General features: G+C 34.7%; 2 protein-coding genes across 7 annotated transcripts in view; one reads left to right on the plus strand and one right to left on the minus strand.

The window, feature by feature from the left end:
* Positions 1–4,297, plus strand: LOC128186804 (RUS family member 1-like). The gene is made up of 13 exons (XM_052856709.1): positions 1–214; positions 483–560; positions 661–775; positions 876–921; positions 1,136–1,168; positions 1,287–1,392; positions 1,523–1,624; positions 1,721–1,791; positions 1,984–2,168; positions 2,506–2,563; positions 3,016–3,089; positions 3,295–3,404; positions 3,877–4,297. The coding sequence occupies exons 1-13, from the start codon at positions 92–94 to the stop codon at positions 4,093–4,095; spliced, it is 1,320 nt and encodes a 439-aa protein (XP_052712669.1). The 5' UTR covers positions 1–91; the 3' UTR covers positions 4,096–4,297.
* LOC128186803 (kinase suppressor of Ras 1-like) overlaps positions 4,293–22,465 on the minus strand; it is a 24,402-nt gene continuing 6,229 nt past the window's right edge. Inside the window, exons 3-23 of one of the 6 annotated variants that reach the window (XM_052856703.1) lie at positions 21,883–22,027; positions 20,971–21,181; positions 19,463–19,663; positions 18,979–19,041; positions 17,317–17,426; positions 17,136–17,181; positions 16,246–16,332; positions 15,343–15,428; positions 14,923–15,120; positions 14,684–14,747; positions 14,461–14,512; positions 14,239–14,325; positions 13,009–13,100; positions 12,739–12,832; positions 12,431–12,519; positions 12,247–12,346; positions 11,896–12,029; positions 11,623–11,754; positions 11,357–11,486; positions 8,979–9,136; positions 7,609–7,749 (exon numbers count right to left, since the gene is read on the minus strand). In XM_052856703.1, the coding sequence (XP_052712663.1) occupies positions 7,740–7,749; positions 8,979–9,136; positions 11,357–11,486; positions 11,623–11,754; positions 11,896–12,029; positions 12,247–12,346; positions 12,431–12,519; positions 12,739–12,832; positions 13,009–13,100; positions 14,239–14,325; positions 14,461–14,512; positions 14,684–14,747; positions 14,923–15,120; positions 15,343–15,428; positions 16,246–16,332; positions 17,136–17,181; positions 17,317–17,426; positions 18,979–19,041; positions 19,463–19,663; positions 20,971–21,181; positions 21,883–22,027 (2,289 nt within the window). In that variant the 3' untranslated portion in view covers positions 7,609–7,739. Of the gene's footprint in view, positions 7,750–8,978; positions 9,137–11,356; positions 11,487–11,622; positions 11,755–11,895; positions 12,030–12,246; positions 12,347–12,430; positions 12,520–12,738; positions 12,833–13,008; positions 13,101–14,238; positions 14,326–14,460; positions 14,513–14,683; positions 14,748–14,922; positions 15,121–15,342; positions 15,429–16,245; positions 16,333–16,908; positions 16,990–17,135; positions 17,182–17,316; positions 17,427–18,978; positions 19,042–19,462; positions 19,664–20,970; positions 21,182–21,882; positions 22,028–22,465 lie in introns of all 6 variants that reach the window. The other 5 variants (XM_052856704.1, XM_052856705.1, XM_052856708.1 and 2 more) reach the window with 5 other exon arrangements.

Raw genomic sequence — 22,465 nt, forward strand, 5'->3', positions numbered from 1 at the left:
GTCTGTTTCAGTAAACAAACGTGGCAAAGAAACTGGAAGAGGGTAAACTTTTTAAAAAGCGAAGAATAAAGGTTATGTCAGCTTGTATGCAATGGTCTGCAAGGAAGTTTATGGTTCTACTAACGTCCTTAAGAAATATGTGAAGACAGAAAAAGACAAATTGAAGACAGTTGATCTTTCTCCGAAGTGGACCTCACTCTCTCAGTTCTTTACGGTAGTTTGAATTTCCTCGACTTATGAGTTGTAGTAAGATTGGGGGGGGGGGGGGGGGTTCTTGCGCATCAATGCAGTGAACAAATGCAAATGTCTTATTTGACTTAAACACAAGTTAATGAAGGTGAAAAATTACTGGAACTTGCATATAAATTCATTAGGCAGATTACAGATGTAAACAAGACAACAACATGAACTTAAAATGTACATTTTACACTATATCAATGTTTGAAAAATGAAATGATGTTTGAGGTTTTTTTTCACTATAGGTAGTCTTTTTACCACAAGGATACCCAGAGAGTGTTAGTTCTGATTATCTCCAGTATCAAATATGGGATACCATCCAGGTACACTGAATATTAAATAATAATGCCTACCAGCATTTTTATCGTAGCAATAGTCAGGAAAAATAATCAATGTGCTATTTTAAGATATTTCTTTACTAAGGCTTTTGCCAGCAGTATAACTGGCACACTGGCAGCCCAGGCCTTGCTGAAGGGAGTCGGTGTTGGAGATGAGAGTGCCACTGTCATGGCTGCAACATTGACATGGATCTTAAAAGGTTCTCTCTCTCTTTCTCTCTGTTAATGACTGTTAAATATCACTGGTTTTGTCATTGAATATATTATCCTGAAAGGTGGATTCATAATTCATTTTTGCAGATGGGACTGGGATGATAGGTAGAATATTGTTCGCTTGGATACAAGGGTAAGGGCTAACTCCTGTCTGATTTAACATCAGTTTATGCTTTTATCATATACCGGTATATAATATTTATATCTAAAGATTTAATAGTTTTTACTGACTAAACAATTAGTTTAGTACAATTTAAATGAAAGGTTTTCTCTTTCATAACTGAATGGATTTTAATCTTAAATAATGTGCCTGCTTAGTGTTTAATGGTTACACTGCTTTTCCTTAGAACCAATTTGGACTGTGATGCCAAAAGATGGAGGTATTATACATTTAATATTTTTTTTTTAAGCTTTTAAGATTGTAAAAATAAAATACTTGATACATAGTATTCATTACTCTATCTTTTAGAACAAATCTTAATATTGATTTATTTTTAGATTATTTGCAGATATTCTGAATGATATGGCCATTTTCATGGAGATTTTAGCACCATATTTCAAAGCCTATTTCACCCCTATTGTCTGCACGGCAGGAGTTTGTAAAGTACAGTATAATACAATTTTCATTTTAACTTTTTATGATCAAGTATTATAAGAGGTTCTGCACAAACCATTTCAAATTTTCTGGGATGATTTCTCTGCTTTGATTGATGTGTGGTTGACCATATTTACAGTCCATTGTGGGTGTTGCAGGGGGTGCAACAAGAGCAGCACTAACACAGCACCAGGCTCGCAGGAATAACATGGCCGACGTGTCAGCTAAAGATGGTAGCCAGGTACGTTATTTCATTGGTATAATCTGTAAATCACGATGCCTCTGTATTATAACTCACAGATTGTTATATGAACTAGTAAATGGTTCTTTAATCTAGGAAACCTTAGTGAATCTGGCTGCTCTGGTCTGTAGCTTAACATTGGTTCCTCTTGTAACAGGAAAAGATGTGTACGTGAGTCTTTGTTGCTTCAAATTGGGAACAAACAACATCTACTTTACATTGAACTTGATAGACAGTGACGTTTTCTGTAACTGTCAGATCTATATAGAGTTTATTCCCAAATTTGCAGGAATAATGAATGGATTTGATAAAAAGTGCCTAGTTTATTCAAGTATTGGTAAAATGATTGTTTCCTTTAGGCTGATCTGGAGTTTGTTTTTACTCTTCACACTGCTGCACCTGTTTGCCAACTACTCTGCCGTGACCAGTGTCGTCATGGAGACCCTTAATCAGGCCAGGCTCCACATCCTGGTCCACCATTACCTCCAGACAGGGGAAGTGCTCTCCCTTCAGGAAGTCAACTATAAGGAACCTGTTTTGTGGAGTAAGTGCAGTATGAATCGGGATGGGGTGGGGTTGTGGAGTAAGTGCAGTATGAATCGGGATGGGGTGGGGTTGTGGAGTAAGTGCAGTATGAATCGGGATGGGGTGGGGTTGTGGAGTAAGTGCAGTATGAATCGGGATGGGGTGGGGTTGTGGAGTAAGTGCAGTATGAATCGGGATGGGGTGGGGTTGTGGAGTAAGTGCGGTATGAATCGAGATGGGGTGGGGTTGTGGTGTAAGTGCAGTATGTATCGGGATGGGGTGGGGTTGTGGTGATGGGGTGGGGTTGTGGTGATGCTCAATGATGTATCTTTGACCTTTTTATAAATTTCTTTCAGAAACAAGGAGAAAACTTAATGTTCATTTAGGAACCTCTATAGGCAAAGTGTTCTCTAGGTAAGTTAATGTACATGTACATACATCAATTACTTGGAATCCCTGCACACTGCAACAGTTCTTTCAAGGAATTTTATATACAATTTAAACAAAATAAACAGGAATATATTGTTTATTTTGGGAACCTTGACAAAGAGGTACATGTACAGGTGTATTTTTCAGTTCATAAGTTCAGTCCTGTTCTTTTGGAATAGCTTTGAATATTATAGAGATATGTCACAGGAGTTAAAAGAACACCAAGAGCAGAATATGGTGTTTTATATGTATAAGTTATTTCCTGATCTCTTGAGACAACTAATTATGAAAGGGAAATACAACTCTAAGTCTATGCATCAATGATCATAGATGTCAGAAATTCATGGATAGAATGTTCAGTACCTGTATTTCTGTAAAAACTTAATTTTTAGTTGTTCTTTTACTTTTTGATCTTGGCAATATTTTCTGCATTTCAGAGCCAGTGTTTTAGAAGAATCAATTGCACTATATAAAGATAGTAACTATTTACTAGATATAAATCTACAAACAGGTTTGTTTCATTTTAAAATATTTCCAAAGTAGGTGAACGTAACTTCTATGATCTATATATATACAGCTGTTGTTTACCGGTATATATTGTCCAGTGCATGTCTTCTGCCAATTTAAATAATTTTACATTTAAAATAATCTTCTTCGTGTTCATTAGTATGTTCGTCTGTGTTGTCCACCAGTTTAACATGTATTTTACATTTTAGGCAGTGTCTCCATAATCCTATCCCCCCTCAGCACTACCATGGATCATTTAACGAGCTGTTTCCAAGCAGAGGTCATAGACTATGTCTATGATAATATGTACAAACCTACGGTATAACAACCAACAATTACTGTTGCTTCAAGACTTTCTTTTGTTTGATTTTACTTTTTTATCCCAATATAATCCATTGAAAAAAGAAGCAAATTAATCCAAATTGCAACAGATTTGAATCAGATTTGCAAGTACATGTATAAGATGCGCCACCTATGTAATTATTGAATATCGTTTATGGAACAGATTTTTTTTGTGGGTGCAGAATTGTTTACAATGAAACAAAATAGGTTTATTACACTTACATTGTCAAATTAACTTATTCGAATGCTTAAAAACCAGAAAAAAACAAACTGAGTAGGCTTATAAATTTCCAGCAGTCTGTACAATTTGGCAAAACATGTGCATGTATTAAAGCTGTCCGTTGCTATGTTCTATCACCCTGCAAGGTGTGATTTTATCTTTCCCACAAAATCTTTCCTTCAAATGGAGGAATGTGAAAAATATTTAGTTCACTGCTATTCTTTTCTAGACGAAATCAGAAGATCTTGGGAATATAAGGTCAGCTCTGAGTGAAGGTGATACCCTTAGTGCCACTGCTGCATCTTATAACTATGCAGCTGTACATTTGGAGAAATTCCAGCGGGGCCTAACTGAAAAGGGCTGGCTCTGTGAGCCCCTCCTTCTGGGCCCAGATGAGTGGAGGGCCGAGTGGGACAGTGCTGGGACACTCGACAAAAAAGACGTATGAGATGTCAGAAGTCATTATAGTGCTTAGTTGTGATCCATCAGTCTTAAACTCTGCAACATAAAAATCCTGTAAAATTGGAATACATGCATTACATTGTTGTGATTTAGTTAAGGCTGGCATGGTGCCTTTAGCTAAGGAGAAATGATCATGTCAATTCCTGTACATTTATGTACATGTAACAACAAATAAATGTCAAACAGATTTTTTTTTTTAATTTTCATCACTTTATATACACATGGCATATTGCACATAGAAATAAAGAGAATCAACAATGGTCAATATAGAAAAAAAAACACACCTTACAGTCATGTTCTCACAATAGCAAAATGTTTTGAGATAATATTTTCTATATGTCTGAGAATCCCCCCACTTTCATGGCTATATCTCTATGTTTCGAATAGATATTTCCCTGCATGGAGTCTTGTCTTTGTGTGAAGGATGCAATGTAATTATCATACAAAGAGAAGTACTGATACTAATGCAGATTAAATTAAGGATCTTTATAAATTCCAACACAATAGTGGCAATATACAGTTCTATCATATGTGTGTTAGGCCTAAATTTAGGTACCTGACTCGAGTTTTTCTTGTCGCAGTATTTTAAAAATGCTGAAGTCATATACAAGAACAGCATACATTGTATTTACTTTTCTAAAAGATTTTCATAATTTATCAACAAAGAATCACAAGTAATAAAAACATAATTTTTAAATATTTTTAAAATATTGATATTTGAGGGTGAATTTTAAACTAATGCTCTTCGTCTAAAACAAAATGAAATTTTAAACAATAACTGGGGTAAGTGGAACTCTTAGTTATTTTTAGAAATTATCTGAAATCTGTCCGGCAATTTAGTTTTTAATTGTTTATTAACAGAACCTTCAGTTTTAAGATGGAAAGAGTCTATGCATACCCAGATAAACATAATGCCAGGTCTGATAAAAATTGGCTCATAAGCATACTCATTAGAATTGTGGGATTATGCTGACCAACAGGGAATAAACATTCATTGAAATAACATAGTAGGATATTATATATTCTTGTTCTGTACTGTGGTAGGTATTATTCTGAAGCAATAAACTTGCAAAAAATCATTTTTTGTGAAAAATATTCTAGAGTCAGAGAGATACTTAGTCTAAAAGTTAAAAGATTTCTTTTGTTTTAAAGCTGTATATTTATTTTATCACCTCGGATTTCTCTCACAATATGACACACCACATAATCTCACACCAAACACGTAATTAATACTTGACACACTACATTTAGGGCTTAGAATCAAAGGTGTTCCAAACTACTACACTGACAAAATTTTTAGGATTTGGGTTAAAGTAATGCCCCGTGTTATCCAAAAACAATGACAAAAATCATCTAACTATGCCAAAGAATCAGTTTTAGAATCTGTAAATCCCATGAAATTTTTTGATTTAAATGGTTGCCATTTAAAGAGTTACCTTTTAAAATTTTTTGAAAAAGATGAGGTATGACTGACCATTTATTCCATATACAGTTATACTCATTCAGACTTCTAATATGATTTTATCACAGCTTTAGACTACACATCACTCTTATATTTTTTTTATCTGTCCAGAGAAAAAGCAGCTATAATTAAAATCTCTCTCTCACACACACACGCATACCACAACATGGAGGTAAATTTTCATTCATACTCTGACAAGTCTGGTATTGCATGATGGGAACAATGTTGATGAATCACGACACACATAAATAAGGTCTATCAGGAAAGAAGCATTGCATTGCTGTCTCACAAAAACCAGTCATTAAGTGACCCATGTATGTATTCTACAAACTATCTCATTTTCTGCATAATTTTAAACACACGGCACATAAGTAAAAATTTTGCGCCTAGGTCCACTTGTTCACAGGAATCAGTATTTAAGGTAAGTATGTGGCTTGCATTACACAAAAGCAAAGTTTAACTTGAATGTGTGTATTTTGTAAAGGACATATCAAATACACATGTAATTTCACCTGTGTATCAACAAAATTAAAAAAAAATACATTTCAGGAATAAATCAATGTAAAATTGAATAAAAGTTAATTACATTAGTGCTAACCTTAATAATAACGCAATGGCTGATGTTTACATAATTCAAGGAGGACAGATAAAATGAATTGCACTCATAGGTACATGAATAGTTTGGATGCTGGACATCTAAGCAGAATAAAACTTGAACTTTGATAGGCTATTGTATACATTGTAAAACATGCACCGTGTTTAACAAGCAAATTGATCTAAACTGCACCTGAATTCGCATTTTTTATGCACACTTTGCCTAATAAACTGGTTTGTTTGAAATTCTGTCATTAAACAAAAGTTTTCAAAATACTGGCTTATTGATTCTAGTTTGTACAATTGTACTTGTAAAAAAAATCACAAAAATAAAACAGAGGACAACATACATGATGAGATGATTAAAATGATATGTACAAATAATAAACTGTCTAAGAATAAATAGTAACACAGTCATTATGCTCTGTCCATCTGGACAATTGTGTTAATTTTTTATATTCATCTCTAAATACTACTGACCTCAGCGAAAATAAAAAGAATGCAATGTTAAATTACATTAAAATGACAAAAACACACCAGCTACTAAATAAAATGTACTCTACAGCTCCAAACATTCTAAAAAATGCTATTAAATGGTCATGGCGTGAAATATATATAAACATGTATATATATCACATTTTGCATAAGGTTTTGAATGTTTTGTAGACACTTTCTTTGGAAGGCCGTGTCATATGAAACTCAGGAATGTCTTATAAAGCACTTACATTCGCTCCTTTAAACATTTTCAACATACTGCCCTTGATGTAACTGAATGATTAAATCTAAGGGAAGGGGGGAGGAGGTTTGTCAGATATTTAACATACAGAATTCAATAAAATACTGACATTAAAACCAAAAAACCCTTTATAGTCATAAACAAAAGAAAAATTTTTTTTTCTATTTAATTATTACGAGAAGGGAAGTACTAAAATAGTTTCAAACACTTTGAGCATCAAACACCCAGCAATCCACATTTTCCACACACTCTTTTAAACACACAGATTTGGAATGGAGAAGGATGAGGGTGAAAAGCTTGATTTGAATATTAAATAAATAACAATCATTGAACGTACACAAAATAAAAGCACTTCGGAGTCTCACTCTGTGACAATAATTGTGCCTATTCCACATGTTCCTCGGCTTCCTCAGACGGAATACATGCATCTCAGGATAACAAACCTGTTCTGTGACAGTCTCGTGTGAACCTGTGTATGCAGATGGTTTCAAAATCTAGGAATTCCTTTTCAGTATGTGAATTTTTCTCCCTTTAATGTCCAAGTCACTATCTTGGTTCCACTTTTGTTCTTTCTGGACATGATTTTTATTTAACCACTACAACACTGTATTTAGTAATCAATTCTCACAGCCATTCTAACAAGAAAGACATGGTTCCACATGAGCAGTGACATGATTCCGGATGAGTGATCAGGCCGTGAACACGGAATCCACGCTGCGAGATAAGTGGACAGGATGGGAGGGGCTTCTGACCAATCGTTTCTTCGGTAGCTTCTCCACCAACTTTAGAAGTGCTCTGAATTGTGGTCGATCATCGGGCTGGTAGGACCAGCAGTCCATTAAAACATCCTGTTAAAAGAAGAAACACTGGCTGAAAACGTGGAAGATAACTCTTAAAATAAAGCTTTATAATCAGTAAATATACCAAATTAACTCATCAATCTATCAAAACGTGTCCACACAATTGACTTTTTTTAATATACAAGCAATTGCAATATTGCCAAAGAGTATAAAAAAAGACAAATTTTAAATCTCAAAGCTATACACCACTCACCTTTAACAAGTTATCAGTAATGATAAAAATAAGAAACACTTTTACATCAATGATGTCCGTGGGATACACGAGATAATATAGTCAAACGCAGAAGTAAGAGGGACAGAATTTTCTAGGTATAGTTTAATATTGATCTAATCATGTCAGAGAGATCGACTTTATAGCCTACATTTACGTCAGTTTTGCCCTTTGGTTTGTGTTACAATAAGAAAGAGTATAATACTGTACAGATGGGTACATTTTATGCAGACTCAAAAATTCACTTTTATTAGCCATGTCTTCTCTTTTTTTGTGTAGGGCCACCTTAAACTAAAAAATCAAAACAAATAAACATGGCTATATATTAGTCCTTCTGTTCTTTAACTTGGACCCACAACCCAAACTACTGCTAGTGATCAGTTAGGACTTGAGCAATAAAGTTTAAAGCATCACAAGTAGGTTTATTTTAGAACCATCTTTTTTTTTAGCACACTGTTAGATTAATGACAATTCTCTTGCTAATTCTCTTGCAGGTTTTTTGCCTAAATAAGATTTATCATTACAAAGTGATTCAACATGAAGTTTAATAAACATGATAAAGTAAATAGTTCAAACCATTCATGATGAATGATCTACATCTTACTCATGTATTTAACCTGTACTACTGGTACATTAAATTGTCATGAAATAAACCCCAACAATAGAAAATAGAAAAGTATGACAGAATTAAAAAATAAATCTAATGGACAACACAACAGTGCTAAACGTATGCAAAAAGTCATGCATAATTAAATCAGCATCAATCAATCAGTGAACACACCACAAACAACAACAGCAGCACAGAACTGAAGCTGTGGCCATGAGGATATAAGGCTGATGGTATGTGCAGCAAATCAAGTGATATATAATCTAGGAAACTCTCCTAGGTTCCCATATTGTCTACAGAATGTGTAATACAATTCACTCAGTTTTATTGGAGATTCTGAGAAGGGGCATGCAGCATGCGTTCGGAGGGATGGTTACAAGACAAGTTATTAGTCCCTACCCTAGTGATCTGGCCCCGAGAACCACTGGATCAGAAGAGCGCCTAAAATTAATTGACTTGGGCGGTATCCTAGTGGAAAGTTTGCGAATGTGTTCAATCAACTGATTAAACTCGGGTCTATCCGAGTGATTGAACGACCAGCAAATGCCGAATAAATCCTGTAAAGGAGAAAGCTGTCAGTTGGAGATGGCTTGGTCCCCATGCTATTTTTAATCAACCATGTCACCTGTCCCCCTGTAGTTCAACAAATCAGTGACTGCTTATCCTCATACACAAAATTACCTTGTTTACATTTCACAGCTAAACAAATAAAGAAATCCAGTTGCTGCTCCTAACTCCTATGTATTTATTGCATGGCAAATTAGATTGAATGATAAAAAAAATAAAAAGTTAAAACCATTTTAACAAGAGCTTGGACTTTGGATATTTGTGTCAAACGGAAATGTGAGTATGCCTGCATGTATATTTCATTGCTGGCCACTCAGCCATGACTCTTTGAAATCAACAAGATTTGTTTGGCTTTTGAGCTAAAACTATGCATGCATCGGTGTATATTTTGCTTGTCTAACTTGTTTTGACACAAGAAATAGACAGTTATGTTCTACTGAAAGTCCAAGGCCTTTTTAAAACGGTTCCATAGTGAATAAACATTGACCACTTATTTTGTTGAAACACACAGGTGACACAATTTTTTGTTTATGTCTTTGTTATATTAAATGGCTTTTAAATAGAATGTAAAAATACATCTTTAACGTGTAATGTACCAATCTTTGTTATATTACAACCCTTCCAATACACATGTATCTCCAATACACATGTATCGGAAATGAAGAAAAATGTTTATTAAGAATTTGCATATACATGAATAATGAAGATTGCACACTGTAAATTGCATGTACTGGTAATATTATTTCCTTCCTATGCCATGTACTTGTTTTCAGATTTAAAAAAAGTGTACCAGTATTAAATTGATTCTATACTGAAATACACGATTAAATTGATTCTATACTGAAATACATGTACATATGTAAGTGTGTGTGTATGGTATATACCTTAAGACAGATTTTTCACACTGCATATGTGAAATCACACAAGTAAAGTCAAGTCATGCACCAAAATGTTTATGGCCAGTTAGTCAAATAACTTCATTGACTAATATCAGGATTTTTAAATCTAAAGTGTCTTTAACTCAAATATTGGTAAGAATTTAGAGATTTTCTATTGTTGCCTATGAAGACTAATTGTTGACTCACTACAGCAATTGTAGCTATTTTTTAAAATGTGTATCCATTTTACAAACAGTTTAGTTTTCATCATCTTCACTAGCCAAGGGTTTATGATCCACACAGCTGCTCACAAAGCCTTTGCATATCGTGCTATCAAAAGTCCTGATTTTTTTTTGTCACGGGATCACTCAGCCTATTTATAAATCAGCCAAATGGTGAAAGATGCCGTACTTTAACATCACTGGTGCAACAATGGCAGCTTCCTTAGACATTGATGGTGACAAGTTGAGAGAACGTTAATGCCCAGTGTACTCAGTAAATAAGAATTATGTGAAACGTTACATATAGATAGATCAAATTCATTTGAAAGGTGTGAGACTGGGAGCAGTAAATCTTTAATATATGAGTGCAAGCCTCTGCTGATGCACAATCAGGTGTACTTGTTATTGCATCATTGCATGGTATCATGAAGATTTGATTGGTTGAACAGTTTAGTAAATCCCAATCAAAATTCAAGGAAAAAATCCTGACTTTTAATAGCACAATATGCCAAGGGATTGTGAGTAGCTGTGCAGATCAGAAACCCTTAGCTTCCAAAGATGGTTTTACTTGGGAATTCAAATTGAGCTAGAAAAGACAATATCAATAGCATATGGCTTGTTCAGAGGGCAATTACATTTTTGACACAATAAACATATTTCAAATGAGATGACACTTGAAATCCTGATATTAATCTTAAAAAATTCAATTTCTTGGAAGTTTGATTTTACATCCATGTATTTAACATCATTAATTATCTGCAAGAATGTTGATATTCATTAAGTTTTTAAGAATCTTATTTTTTGTGAATTTTTGAAAGGGTCACATTTAATGCCATCTTATGCAAAAATAATTGTACATGTACTAGCAAGCACTAAAACAAATATTGCGAACATTTGTGAAGTACATAATGATTTTTCAAAATTGCGTGATTACATAGCTTTTAAACTGTGTAGCAAAAATATAAAGTGTAATCAAATACAAGTAATGTTATACATGGATGAATGCATTATATATCAACATTTGACAAAGCTAAACAAGACAATTTGTACAAACTAAAGTACAAAATGAGCAGCAAATATACAGGACAAGCTGACCAACATATAAACTCACCTTGACCTCCTTTGAAGCCATGACGCTCCCCAGAGATTGCTTGATCCCCCTCCCAACCTGCCAAATGATGCACTCTGGTGGTTGGTTTCTGAAGGGCCAGTCACCAACTAGCAACTCATACCAAATTGTTCTGTACAAAATAAAACCAATTACAGTAGATTAGACTCTATCAGTCACATACAAATCACAAATTCATGTTGAAATTCTGCTGATGATTAAATTCAACACAAACATCTGAAAGACTTCAACATTTTGTACATAATTACCCAAATGCGTAAACATCAGACTTTTCAGAAAACGGCAGGTCTACTTTTGATCTCCCAGAGTGTAGACACCTAATGACCTCAGGGGACAGGTAACACAGCCAGCCCGGAGAGATGTGCAACCAGTCACCCTTCCTGTGAAAAATAAGGTAATAGAATAGAGAATTTCCTAAATGAACCAGGCCCAAGACAATGCAAGGCAAAGATAGTGTTTTAGTCTCTGAAAATATGTACATTTATTTGAATAATTTGCTATGTCATCACTCATGTGAATACCTATTTCCATGGCAGATTTTGGTCACACTAAATAGTCCGAAGTCTGTGATTACAACTTTGCCATTTTCTAGAAAAATGTTCTTTGTTTTCAAGTCTTTATGGATGATTCCTCTTGCATGTAAATAACCCATACCCTGTAAATGACGAAGACGGCAAGTCAACTAAGTGGTCGAATACAAAAATCAGTAAAGACATATGTATTAGAGCATTCAACAGAACAGGCCATTTGATAGAAACCATAGTCTATTATGTCATTCAAGTAGTTAAATAAATAATCATATATGCTTTTTTTAAACATGCAAAATACTTTTTCTTGTACCCATTAATTACTGAATCTGACAAGACACTTACCTGTGCAATCTGCTGAGCTATCATAATAGTTTTGTTCATATTGAATTTTTCGCGGGCATTGGTACGGACATATGTATATAATGTCTGTCCACTGCAGTAACTAGAAAAGAAGTAGAACAGCAAGGTCACACCAGTCTCTCTATACAACAAAACAGCAGTGTGATAAGTAGGGAGCAATGTTTACCTGGTGACTATGGCCAGGTGTGGAGGTTTCATACAAGCACCCATAAATAATAACAGGTTTTCATGCCGTGTGTTCTTCAACATGGCAACCTGGAATCAGAGAATCAAAACAGCCATTTTGACAATATAAAATGAATTGTAAACATATTCTTTTGGCATCTATTATAACAAGCTAAACAAACTTTTTAGAGTGATCTTTAACATCTATTGCGAGAAATTCATTTAATTCTTGAATGGAGACTGATGCAAGTAATGTAACTACATGTAACTTATTTTGGTAAAGGTTTACCCTGTGGACTGACCACTTACCTCAAGTTTGAATGCTGACAGTTGAGCTTGGTTGTTGTCGGAATCTGGATCCATGTGTAACATTTTAATGGCTACCTGTCCATGCCAAGTGCCCCTAAACAATAACTTGAGCCTTATAGTCACCTTATGAATCATGTTTTGAATATTTTGATTTCGATTCAACATTCACATAGATGACAATTTTTTAAAAAAAATCTACTCATGTTTTGGCTAAAAATACTGATACACATGTTGTAATAATACTTTGAAATTATTTAAATGTCTCCTTACTTATACACTGTTCCAAATCGACCGGTTCCAATTTTATCCATTAACTTTAACTGCTCAAATGGAATATCCCACTCTTTTAATGTCACAGATAGCTGCAAACAAAAGTTAAACCATAAAATTGCAGTAGAGTAAGAACAAATGTTTATGAAAAGTTTTATGAATTAAAACCATGAATGAACCTATGTGGAATTAAATCAAGAATAAGAAAGAGTACAAAATATTTTAATGTGCCAAGATATCACGATTAGTGAAGTACATCCAGTAAAGTTTGAACACGATTGCACAAATCAATATTGACCATCCAGCCTCCTTACAACTTTCAGCAGTAGAGGAGTAGACAGTATATATAGTATCTCAGTGATACTTACACTGTTGCCCCTGTCCCAGTGGTGAATAATTCCCAGTGATACTTACACTGTTGCCCCTGTCCCAGAAGAGTAGACAGTATATATAGTATCTCAGTGATACTTACACTGTTGCCCCTGTCCCAGTGGTGAATAATTCCCAGTGATACTTACACTGTTGCCCCTGTCCCAGTGGTGAGTAATTCCCAGTGATACTTACACTGTTGCCCCTGTCCCAGTAGACAGTATATATAGTATCTCAGTGATACTTACACTGTTGCCCCTGTCCCAGTGGTGAATAATTCCCAGTGATACTTACACTGTTGCCCCTGTCCCAGTGGTGAGTAATTCCCAGTGATACTTACACTGTTGCCCCTGTCCCAGTAGACAGTATATATAGTATCTCAGTGATACTTACTCTGTTGCCCCTGTCCCAGTGGTGAATAATTCCCAGTGATACTTACACTGTTGCCCCTGTCCCAGTGGTGAGTAATTCCCAGTGATACTTACACTGTTGCCCCTGTCCCAGTAGAGTAGACAGTACATATATAGTATCTCAGTGATACTTACTCTGTTGCCCCTGTCCCAGTAGAGTAGACAGTATATATATAGTATCTCAGTGATACTTATACTGTTGTCCCTGTCACGGTGGTGAATAATTCCCAGTGATACTTACACTGTTGCCCCTGTCCCAGTGGTGAATAATTCCCAGTGATACTTACACTGTTGCCCCTGTCCCAGTAGAGTAGACAGTATATATAGTATCTCAGTGATACTTACACTGTTGCCCCTGTCCCAGTAGAGTAGACAGTATATATATAGAATCTCAGTGATACTTATACTGTTGTCCCTGTCACGGTGGTGAATAATTCCCAGTGATACTTACACTGTTGCCCCTGTCCCAGTGGTGAATAATGCCATCCTGACTGTCTATGGAGTCTTCCCTCTCTAGTGTTTTCTCTGAAGCATTACTCTGCAAAATGTTAACAAAAACAGATACTAAAGACCTAACAAATGTAACTAATGAAACAACAAGGCCTTATGCACACTCTGAGATTTCTACAACTGGTTAAACATTGACTGGATTGAAGTAACAAGCTACACTTACATCTACTAGTGTTTTGTTGCTGTCATCTGAGGTGTTCGTACCCACCACATCTCTGTAAGAAATCAGGGAAAGATTAAATGTTATATAAATGAATCACCAAATAAAAGTTCATTGTAGATCCATAATTTACAAATTTAACTGCGCCACAAGACAACATTGTAGAGTTGTCTGTTGTATGAGCTTTTCGCAAATTGGCTTTATATAATCTTCCCCACAGACTAACCTACTACTGGACACTGAGGAGTCTTTTCCTAAAACATCACCATTGGCACTGGGCTCTACAATTTCTGAAAACAAAACAACTCAAATTCAATCTATAAAGTTCCCTAAAAAAGTACCTGTATTTACAATACATGAGCTACACAATTTTGATTCCCCAAGTTTATCCACCATATTTTTAACAGATACAAAACATATACGGTAAATGAAACCTTCTTTCCACCCCCGTATTGATCTGCTTACCTGGGAAGGTGAACGTGGTCAGGTTTTGTGTGTTGGCCGGGGAGGGTGTGTAGCGCATGGTGGTGGGGGAGGATGGAGTTGAAGAATTACATGAAGATGGATTGGAACCAGAGTCTGTGGTATGAAAAGCTGGAACCGAACTGTTTTTGCTTGGTTTCAGGTGAATGCCATTTCTTTCTGCACTTGGACTAGGGGAACCTTTATTTAAGGCATTTAATGTAATTGAAACATTATAAACCAATCCATCATTAAAAAAAGCTTGTGTACAATCTTTTTATTTACATTTAATCTTTTATAGAGAACAGAAAGTTTCTAAGTTTAATTCAGAAGTAAAATACATATCATCCGCCTAGATTTTCAAAATACATATGCTCCTGTTCTATATTTTTTCCTTTTTTACAGGATTGTCAGAATTCTTACCATCTCTGTGTTTTAGATCTATCAGGTAGAAATCTGGGAGACACTGTGTTGGAGCCCGACTTGTACAGTCTCTGTGACACTTAAACCTAAAAGTACCAGGTCAAATCACATTACTCCACTATCAGTCAGCAAAGTACTACAGATCAAAAGGTCAGAGATTTATAATTATTTTAAAGAACAATTAACATATAATTTTGTCTTATAAATAACTAAACAACAACGACCCATCACTTACATATACATGAAATCATGAATACTGGAAACGTAAATTAATACATAAATAGTTTCTGCATATTGAGTATGGTTTGGATCAAGGACAAAATATAAAGACTTACAGGATGATATACATATAGGATCTATGCATGTATGATTTTCATACACAACATATAACAACACTGATCAATTAAATTTAACAAAACTTTTCAACAAACTAGTATAAGCATTAAAACTGAATACATTAGGCAAAAAAAATAAAATAAATGTACTGGTTCTAAGGCACAGCTGCATGATGCCCCCGTGCTGATAAATTTTATTGCTATTAGTAACACTAGATTACTCAATTTTTAATTTTAAGTTGAAATAAAAAAATCAAATTATTCCCCGTTAGCAAACCATGAAATAAATACAAAATTAATCTGCCTGTTGCATTATGTTTTGAGAAATTTTTGGCCCAAGAACAAATACATCAATTTCTTTTGACCTTATAAAAATGTTTGAATGACTTATTGATTACATTTAGAGATTAAATTCTGGGACACAAAATATTAGGTTAATCTAGGGTGAGTATAATCAAGGTAGGATTCATATTGTCACTTTGCTTAAAGAGGACACAATATGTTAATATCAGTTAGGACTCATATTCATCCATTTGTAGCAATATGAAGAATGGCTAGTGGGACTTACTTGCAAATTTTGCATGTCTTCCCCCTGAAGTAAATCTGCTTGTTACAGACTTCACACGTCCCACTCATAATGTAGCCTTTCTTAAATCTAGAACACAACATGGAAGATCTAATGCACAACACAGAAAGTAGGTACACAGAACAGGAAACAAAAGACACAACACGGAGAGTTGTCCGGGGGTCTACAACCCCAGAGAGAGGCCAGGAAACACCCTAAATTAAAGGAAACAACACCACAACATCTGAGAGGGCCTTCAGGACACACCCTGCTGGTCAGACTTCACATAATGACACGTATCCATAGTATTTTATCAAAATGTAAATACTAAAATTCAATAGTTTCATGATTTTTTGTCCTCCTTTAATTAGCTAATCATTGAGAAACACTGAGATAAAAAATTATCTTTTACTTCTTTAAAAAAAACCCGAAATTCTGGCAAAACGTATGGAACTAAATTTTTAAGATAATTTTCTCCAAAACTGACTTCATAAAATATTTTGAATACATGAAACAAAACTGCAGAAATTTACAGTTCATGTACTTTGTTTGATTAAATTTATTTGTGTCATTATATCAGAGTGTTAAGACATTCTGACAAACAGTGGAATGCCTGAGGTCCCCGGGAATCAGTTCACTACAGACAACTTGTACTGGTCTCCTTACTTGCAGACTTTACACTTGTAGCCCAAAAACATTTGTTTGTGACAGAAGTCACAAGTTGTGATCTTAAATGTGTTTGATATCCTGGGGAAGGCCGAATAGAGAGAAAAAAAATTAATTCACATCAGTTTATAAATATCTCTTCTTTCAAACAATAATTATGAAAAAAATTATCATATGATTTATGCAAAAAAAAAAAAATTCAAAGTATTTTTGATAAAGTTTCAAACCTGTGGACACACTTTGGAGACCGCCCGGGAGGAATACTGAGATTACCTGAAACACATAAAAAGATGATCAGTAGAGGTCGTCATTGAATGGCTTGGTCAGACATACCTACTGTCAGGATGTGAGGGCAAATTATGTGATGGGTAGGAGACCTCATTAAATAACTTGGAATTCCCCACTTACTGTCCAGACAAGAGGGAGAAGTCTGTGAGGGTGAGGGGTAGGGGTCCTCATTGGATGGCCTTCGAACCACGTGTGTATTTTCCAGTGTCAAATCTGGTCGTTTTCTTCGCCTGTTCGGGAATGCATAAAATTTATCATATATTTGTTGTAGTAAATGATAAAACTATGTAAAAAAAATAATGATATTTTTGATTTATTTTACTATCAAGATATTCTACTAAAACTTTATTTTTTATGTGGATATTCTCTGAACTTGAAAATATAAACAACATGCAAATCCAATATGCATATTTGTCATATCGTACTGACAATTTGGTATAGCTTGTACTGACAATTTATTGTAGCTTGTACTGACAATTTGGTGATGATGACTTAATACATGTATCCTTAAACTACAGTAATTTTGTTCTGAGTATGTGTGACTATGAATGATACAAATGTACTGTAAAGCATGGGGTTTTTTTTGCTGGTCATAAATTTGGCAACTTTCAGGTTTACCAATCATTTCGATGTATATTAACTTGAAGATTTAAAATTTTTCCTATTACAAGCATATTTATGGTGTAATTTTCAAATTTGATTATTTGGCATTAACCATCCAAATAGATGAAATGTAGCTCCACAGAAAAACAAAATGCTATACAGTATATGTTGTTGTGCAATGTAAAAATGAGAAATAGAAGTAATACAAACACTTCTGTTTTCTACAATCAGTGTCAAAGAAACAGTTAAGTAAGGTTTCTACTCATAAAGCAATGTTAATACACATCATCATTATGTTAAAAACAAAAAGACTCATGAGCTTCAATTCTTTCTCATTAAGTTCTTAATGATTATGATGATATTTTATGGCCATTAAAAAATCAGAAACTTTGTTTGATCTTCTTATTAATATTAGTATACATAGAATACTGGTGCAATTTTTGAATAAAATTGAATCATTTCAAACCTCTGAACTTAAGACAATTAATATATTAATGATACAGGGTGAATGCCATGAACTTATAATGGCAATAATTGAGACAGACACTGGGCTCTCTCAGTGATGTGATACAGAATACAAGGTGCTGTGTTTACTGTGATCAGCCCTCCTCTATTGTATTACACTGCAAGATGCCTCACTAGTGAATACACAGGTCTACTTATGCTAATTCTGACTTCTTATAGAGATATTAGTACCAGAGACGTTTTCTGATAGCTCACGTCTTCAGCAATGATAGAAATAAAAACTCTCATTCAGTCATTCCACTTGCAACAGGCAGTAGACAGAACGACTAGAACTTGTTATCTCAAGCAAAACCAATATTATGGAGAGAAATTCTTAATTAAGTGAAACTTTTCAAGCAAAGTGTATTCAGGCAGCTTAAGTGCAGTTAACGTCCAAACAATAACCATTACAATCAATTTTGTAGAATCTAAAATCTGATCAAATTAAGCAGAAATGCTGACAATACATTTCTTCAGAGGTTAATTTGATTGAATCTAAATTTTAATTATCACAAAAAATGCAATAGTTCTATAGATCTAAAAAGCCAAACAGTTTAACAGAACAATCTGCGAGTTTTATGATTAATCAAGTAATATATATAAGAGAGTAGCAGAGGCAGCCATTCTTTGTTAGACACGCCTGTACTGGCAAAACACAGCACAGAAAACACTCACTCTTCCGAATAGGATTTAATCAGGGGTGGATGGGACGGTCTAGTAATTAAGTGTTTGTTAAATCTAAAAGACAAGAAAACACACCCAAATCAGCTCCGACGTGCAGCGCATTGTCGCAAAAATCATTTCTCCAGAAAACAAAAGTTTGATGTGCAATGATGAACAGTGGTCAAAATAAAATCATAAATAAACTATAGCGTCTTTGATAAAGAAACAAAAGCAAAAATATTTCTTTAATGTAGGCAACAATTTTGACACCCTTTCACCATTAATATGTAAAAAAGAAATAAAAAAGCATGCAGGGATATAACTTTTACCAATCCAGACATAAGTATTATCATTGAAATTTTTTTCCCATTGCTTTGCTTTGACTACTACCTAAACTCCCCCAAAAATCTGTCAGCCTTAATTACAGTCTGACAAAAAACAAAACCCTGAATGTTGAGCAGAATTAGTGAGCAGTAGGCAGAGTAGAGGGTCGTACTTGTTGATTCCGTCCACGTCGACCACTTTGATGTGGAGATTGGTGTGGAGGTTGGTGTAGGACTTGCTTGAGGTGATGGGGACCGCCGTAGAAGGGCTCTTGACCTTGATCCTACTGGGCGGGGGTGGGGTGCTTGGGATTCTGCTAGTCGTGTTGTGTTGTAAGGGTCGCGTTGTGGGAGGGGTGGCTGGAGGGGTGATTCTGAAAAAGAAAACAACAGTAGCTATTGAATTCATCACAACATGACTTCATTTTATGGTCTTGTACATGGCAAGCTGTATCATTCACATTTTGATATAGACTAGACGGTCTGAAGAAACTACCACTCCTTGTGCCATTCAGTATGCATAATTCTTCACTTTTTGATATAGTATAAGGTGTTCCACATTATAGCAATTAATCATGAAAAGAAAAACTTGTATCTGACATGACTTATTTCATTTTCAGTTAATTTCCTTTTTTCAATTTGAAAAAAAACAACATCTCATTCTTATATTTTTGTTTTGTTTAATGTGAATGCAAAATATATGGTTCTTTTGACATAATCCTAGATTGGATGTCATTAGAAATACTGGTACATGATTCAGAAGTGAATATAAACCATGTCAATTTATTTTGTTAATCTTCTCATGGGAATTATTCTAGTTACATCATGAATAATTATACAATTCAATTCAATTCAATTCTTTATTTCTTTAAGCTTTACAGCTTATCAGTATAACATATGTATAACATGAGGTGGTAGTGTATTTACAGGAGAACTTGTGCACATACAGATAATAACATTTATACATATATATTTTACATTTGCAAATATGCTTCCTAATATGAACCTATAGTATAGCAAGACGTTGAATTCTGAGTGAACTTTTTCATGACGTCACAATGATTACCCCACACCCTTATCGCTTGTCAGTTGCATTATTGTAAACATTCAAAATACCATTATTTAAATAATTCTGAATCGTTTTCCTTTTTCAAACGTAAATATAAGTAATAAACAGTAATGTTAAAAGCTCGCTGGGATATGAACTTAGTTGGTACATGATCAAATCTTCTGAGAAGCCCTTCAAGCTTCACAGGATTTGATCATGTGACCAACAGAGTTCACATCCCTGTGAACTTTTTAACTTGCTGTTTATTTCTTATCATAATAAATACTGTAGAAGCAGAAATATTCGTTGAGGATTTAATTTCGTTATTTTCGTTGGCAATATAAATCAACGAAATTAAATCCATGACGAATTTTTAACCCTGGTATTAATGAATACAAAAAGATTACGATATGACGAAATTAAATGCCAACGAAATCTTGTTTGGTTTAAAAACAACGAAATTTTGACCCAACGAAAATATATGTTTCTACAGTATATATTTTCTTAAATGAGGATTTTTTTTCATGATCTACAAGTGTGATGTCAAAAGATCATACCAGTGATCAATAGAGACAATTTCAAACATGCCTGTACAACTTTAATGCATGAGGTCAGAGGAAACCAAGGACTCACCTGTTTTGTCTTTCCTGGTGGACCGGTGATGGAGATGAGGGGGTGCTGTGTGGAGGGGTGGGGAGGAGCTGAGAGGTCTCCGATGACGTGGAGGGACGGCCTGATGAAGGGTTGTTGGGGGAGCTGTTGTAGGGACTACTGGAAGGTGACCGGTAGCGCGTCCAGTGAAGCTCAATGTCACTCTCCCCCAGACCACCATGCAGCTCTCTCCCTGAAGGTCAAAGCACAGAGAACCAAATCATTTCATCATATTACATGGATTCAGTACAGTAAAACACAGCTATAGTGAACGCTTATAATGAATTTACACTTACAATAAAGTCAGTTTCATTCCAAAAATTTTAAAAGGCATTTTAATATTTCGATATCATAAAGAATGAAGTAAAATTGATTGTTGCTGGCTTCTTGCTAAAAGCATTTTTCAAAGTTTGATTCAAACTCAAATCATAAAGCCATTAAAATTATTTTGGCATTGGTGATTCTTTTCCCTGCATGCTTAATTAATCTGTACCATTTGGTTGTGTACAGTGGATTCTTTCATCGTCCAATGAAAATTATATCCTTGAAAACTAATCATTCACCTGCTTTAAAAAGCATTTGTGTGCCTCTGATTCAAATCATACACTAATTTCAAACCCGAAAAGATTTTTTGACCACAATGGCCTCCAAATTGGCTATGTAACAAACCAAGAATTTTTTTTTAGAAAAAGAGGTTGGCGGGAGACAGAGTCAAAAAGCGGTAGACTTTCACGCAAATCAGTAGTGTTAACATGTATGAATTCTGCTTATAGTCATAAATCACTTACATTTTCCCCGAATTTTTCATAATACATGTACCATATTAAAATTTTTTGGACAGTCCATATTTTAGTTTTTAAAAGATCTTATTAGCGACTGGACAAAAGAAGTTACCGGTCCATATTTTGAGGTTCCGTAGGGCGGTGTTTAGTTTGGTGATGTCATCTTCTGCAGTGTTTAATCGCTGGAGAAGACTCTGCACCTCTTCCTCTGTCATCTCCAGCAGTGTCCCTAACTTGATATCTCGCTTCAGGATCTCCTAAACAGGTCAATGACACAGTTATTCTTATGCTTCCCAAATCACAGAAATAAAACATGTGGAAACAAGGAAATACAGGCCTACCTATCACAATGATATTAGATCCTATAGCATTTTATATTTAGTCTAAACATGTACGCTGAATACCCATCACCTATCATTAACATTACAAATCATATTATAACTGACAAGGATTTGGGGGATTTCAATAATCTTCATATCATGCATTGTCAGAAATATATGGCCATTCTCCAACCATCTTTGATTACATGTGCCCTATATTGGATCTTTTCTAATTTCTGCTATGACCACTAGTTGTATTACTGTAGTTACTTGAATTATAGAAATATAGAGGACATCCATCAAATTAACAACAGGCAGACATAGACTTAGGAAGGAGTCAAGATATGGAAGTTCCTTATAGAAAAAAATCAAACA

The sequence above is a fragment of the Crassostrea angulata genome, chromosome 6, assembly GCF_025612915.1.
Source record: "Crassostrea angulata isolate pt1a10 chromosome 6, ASM2561291v2, whole genome shotgun sequence".
Lineage (NCBI taxonomy): Eukaryota > Metazoa > Mollusca > Bivalvia > Ostreida > Ostreidae > Magallana > Magallana angulata.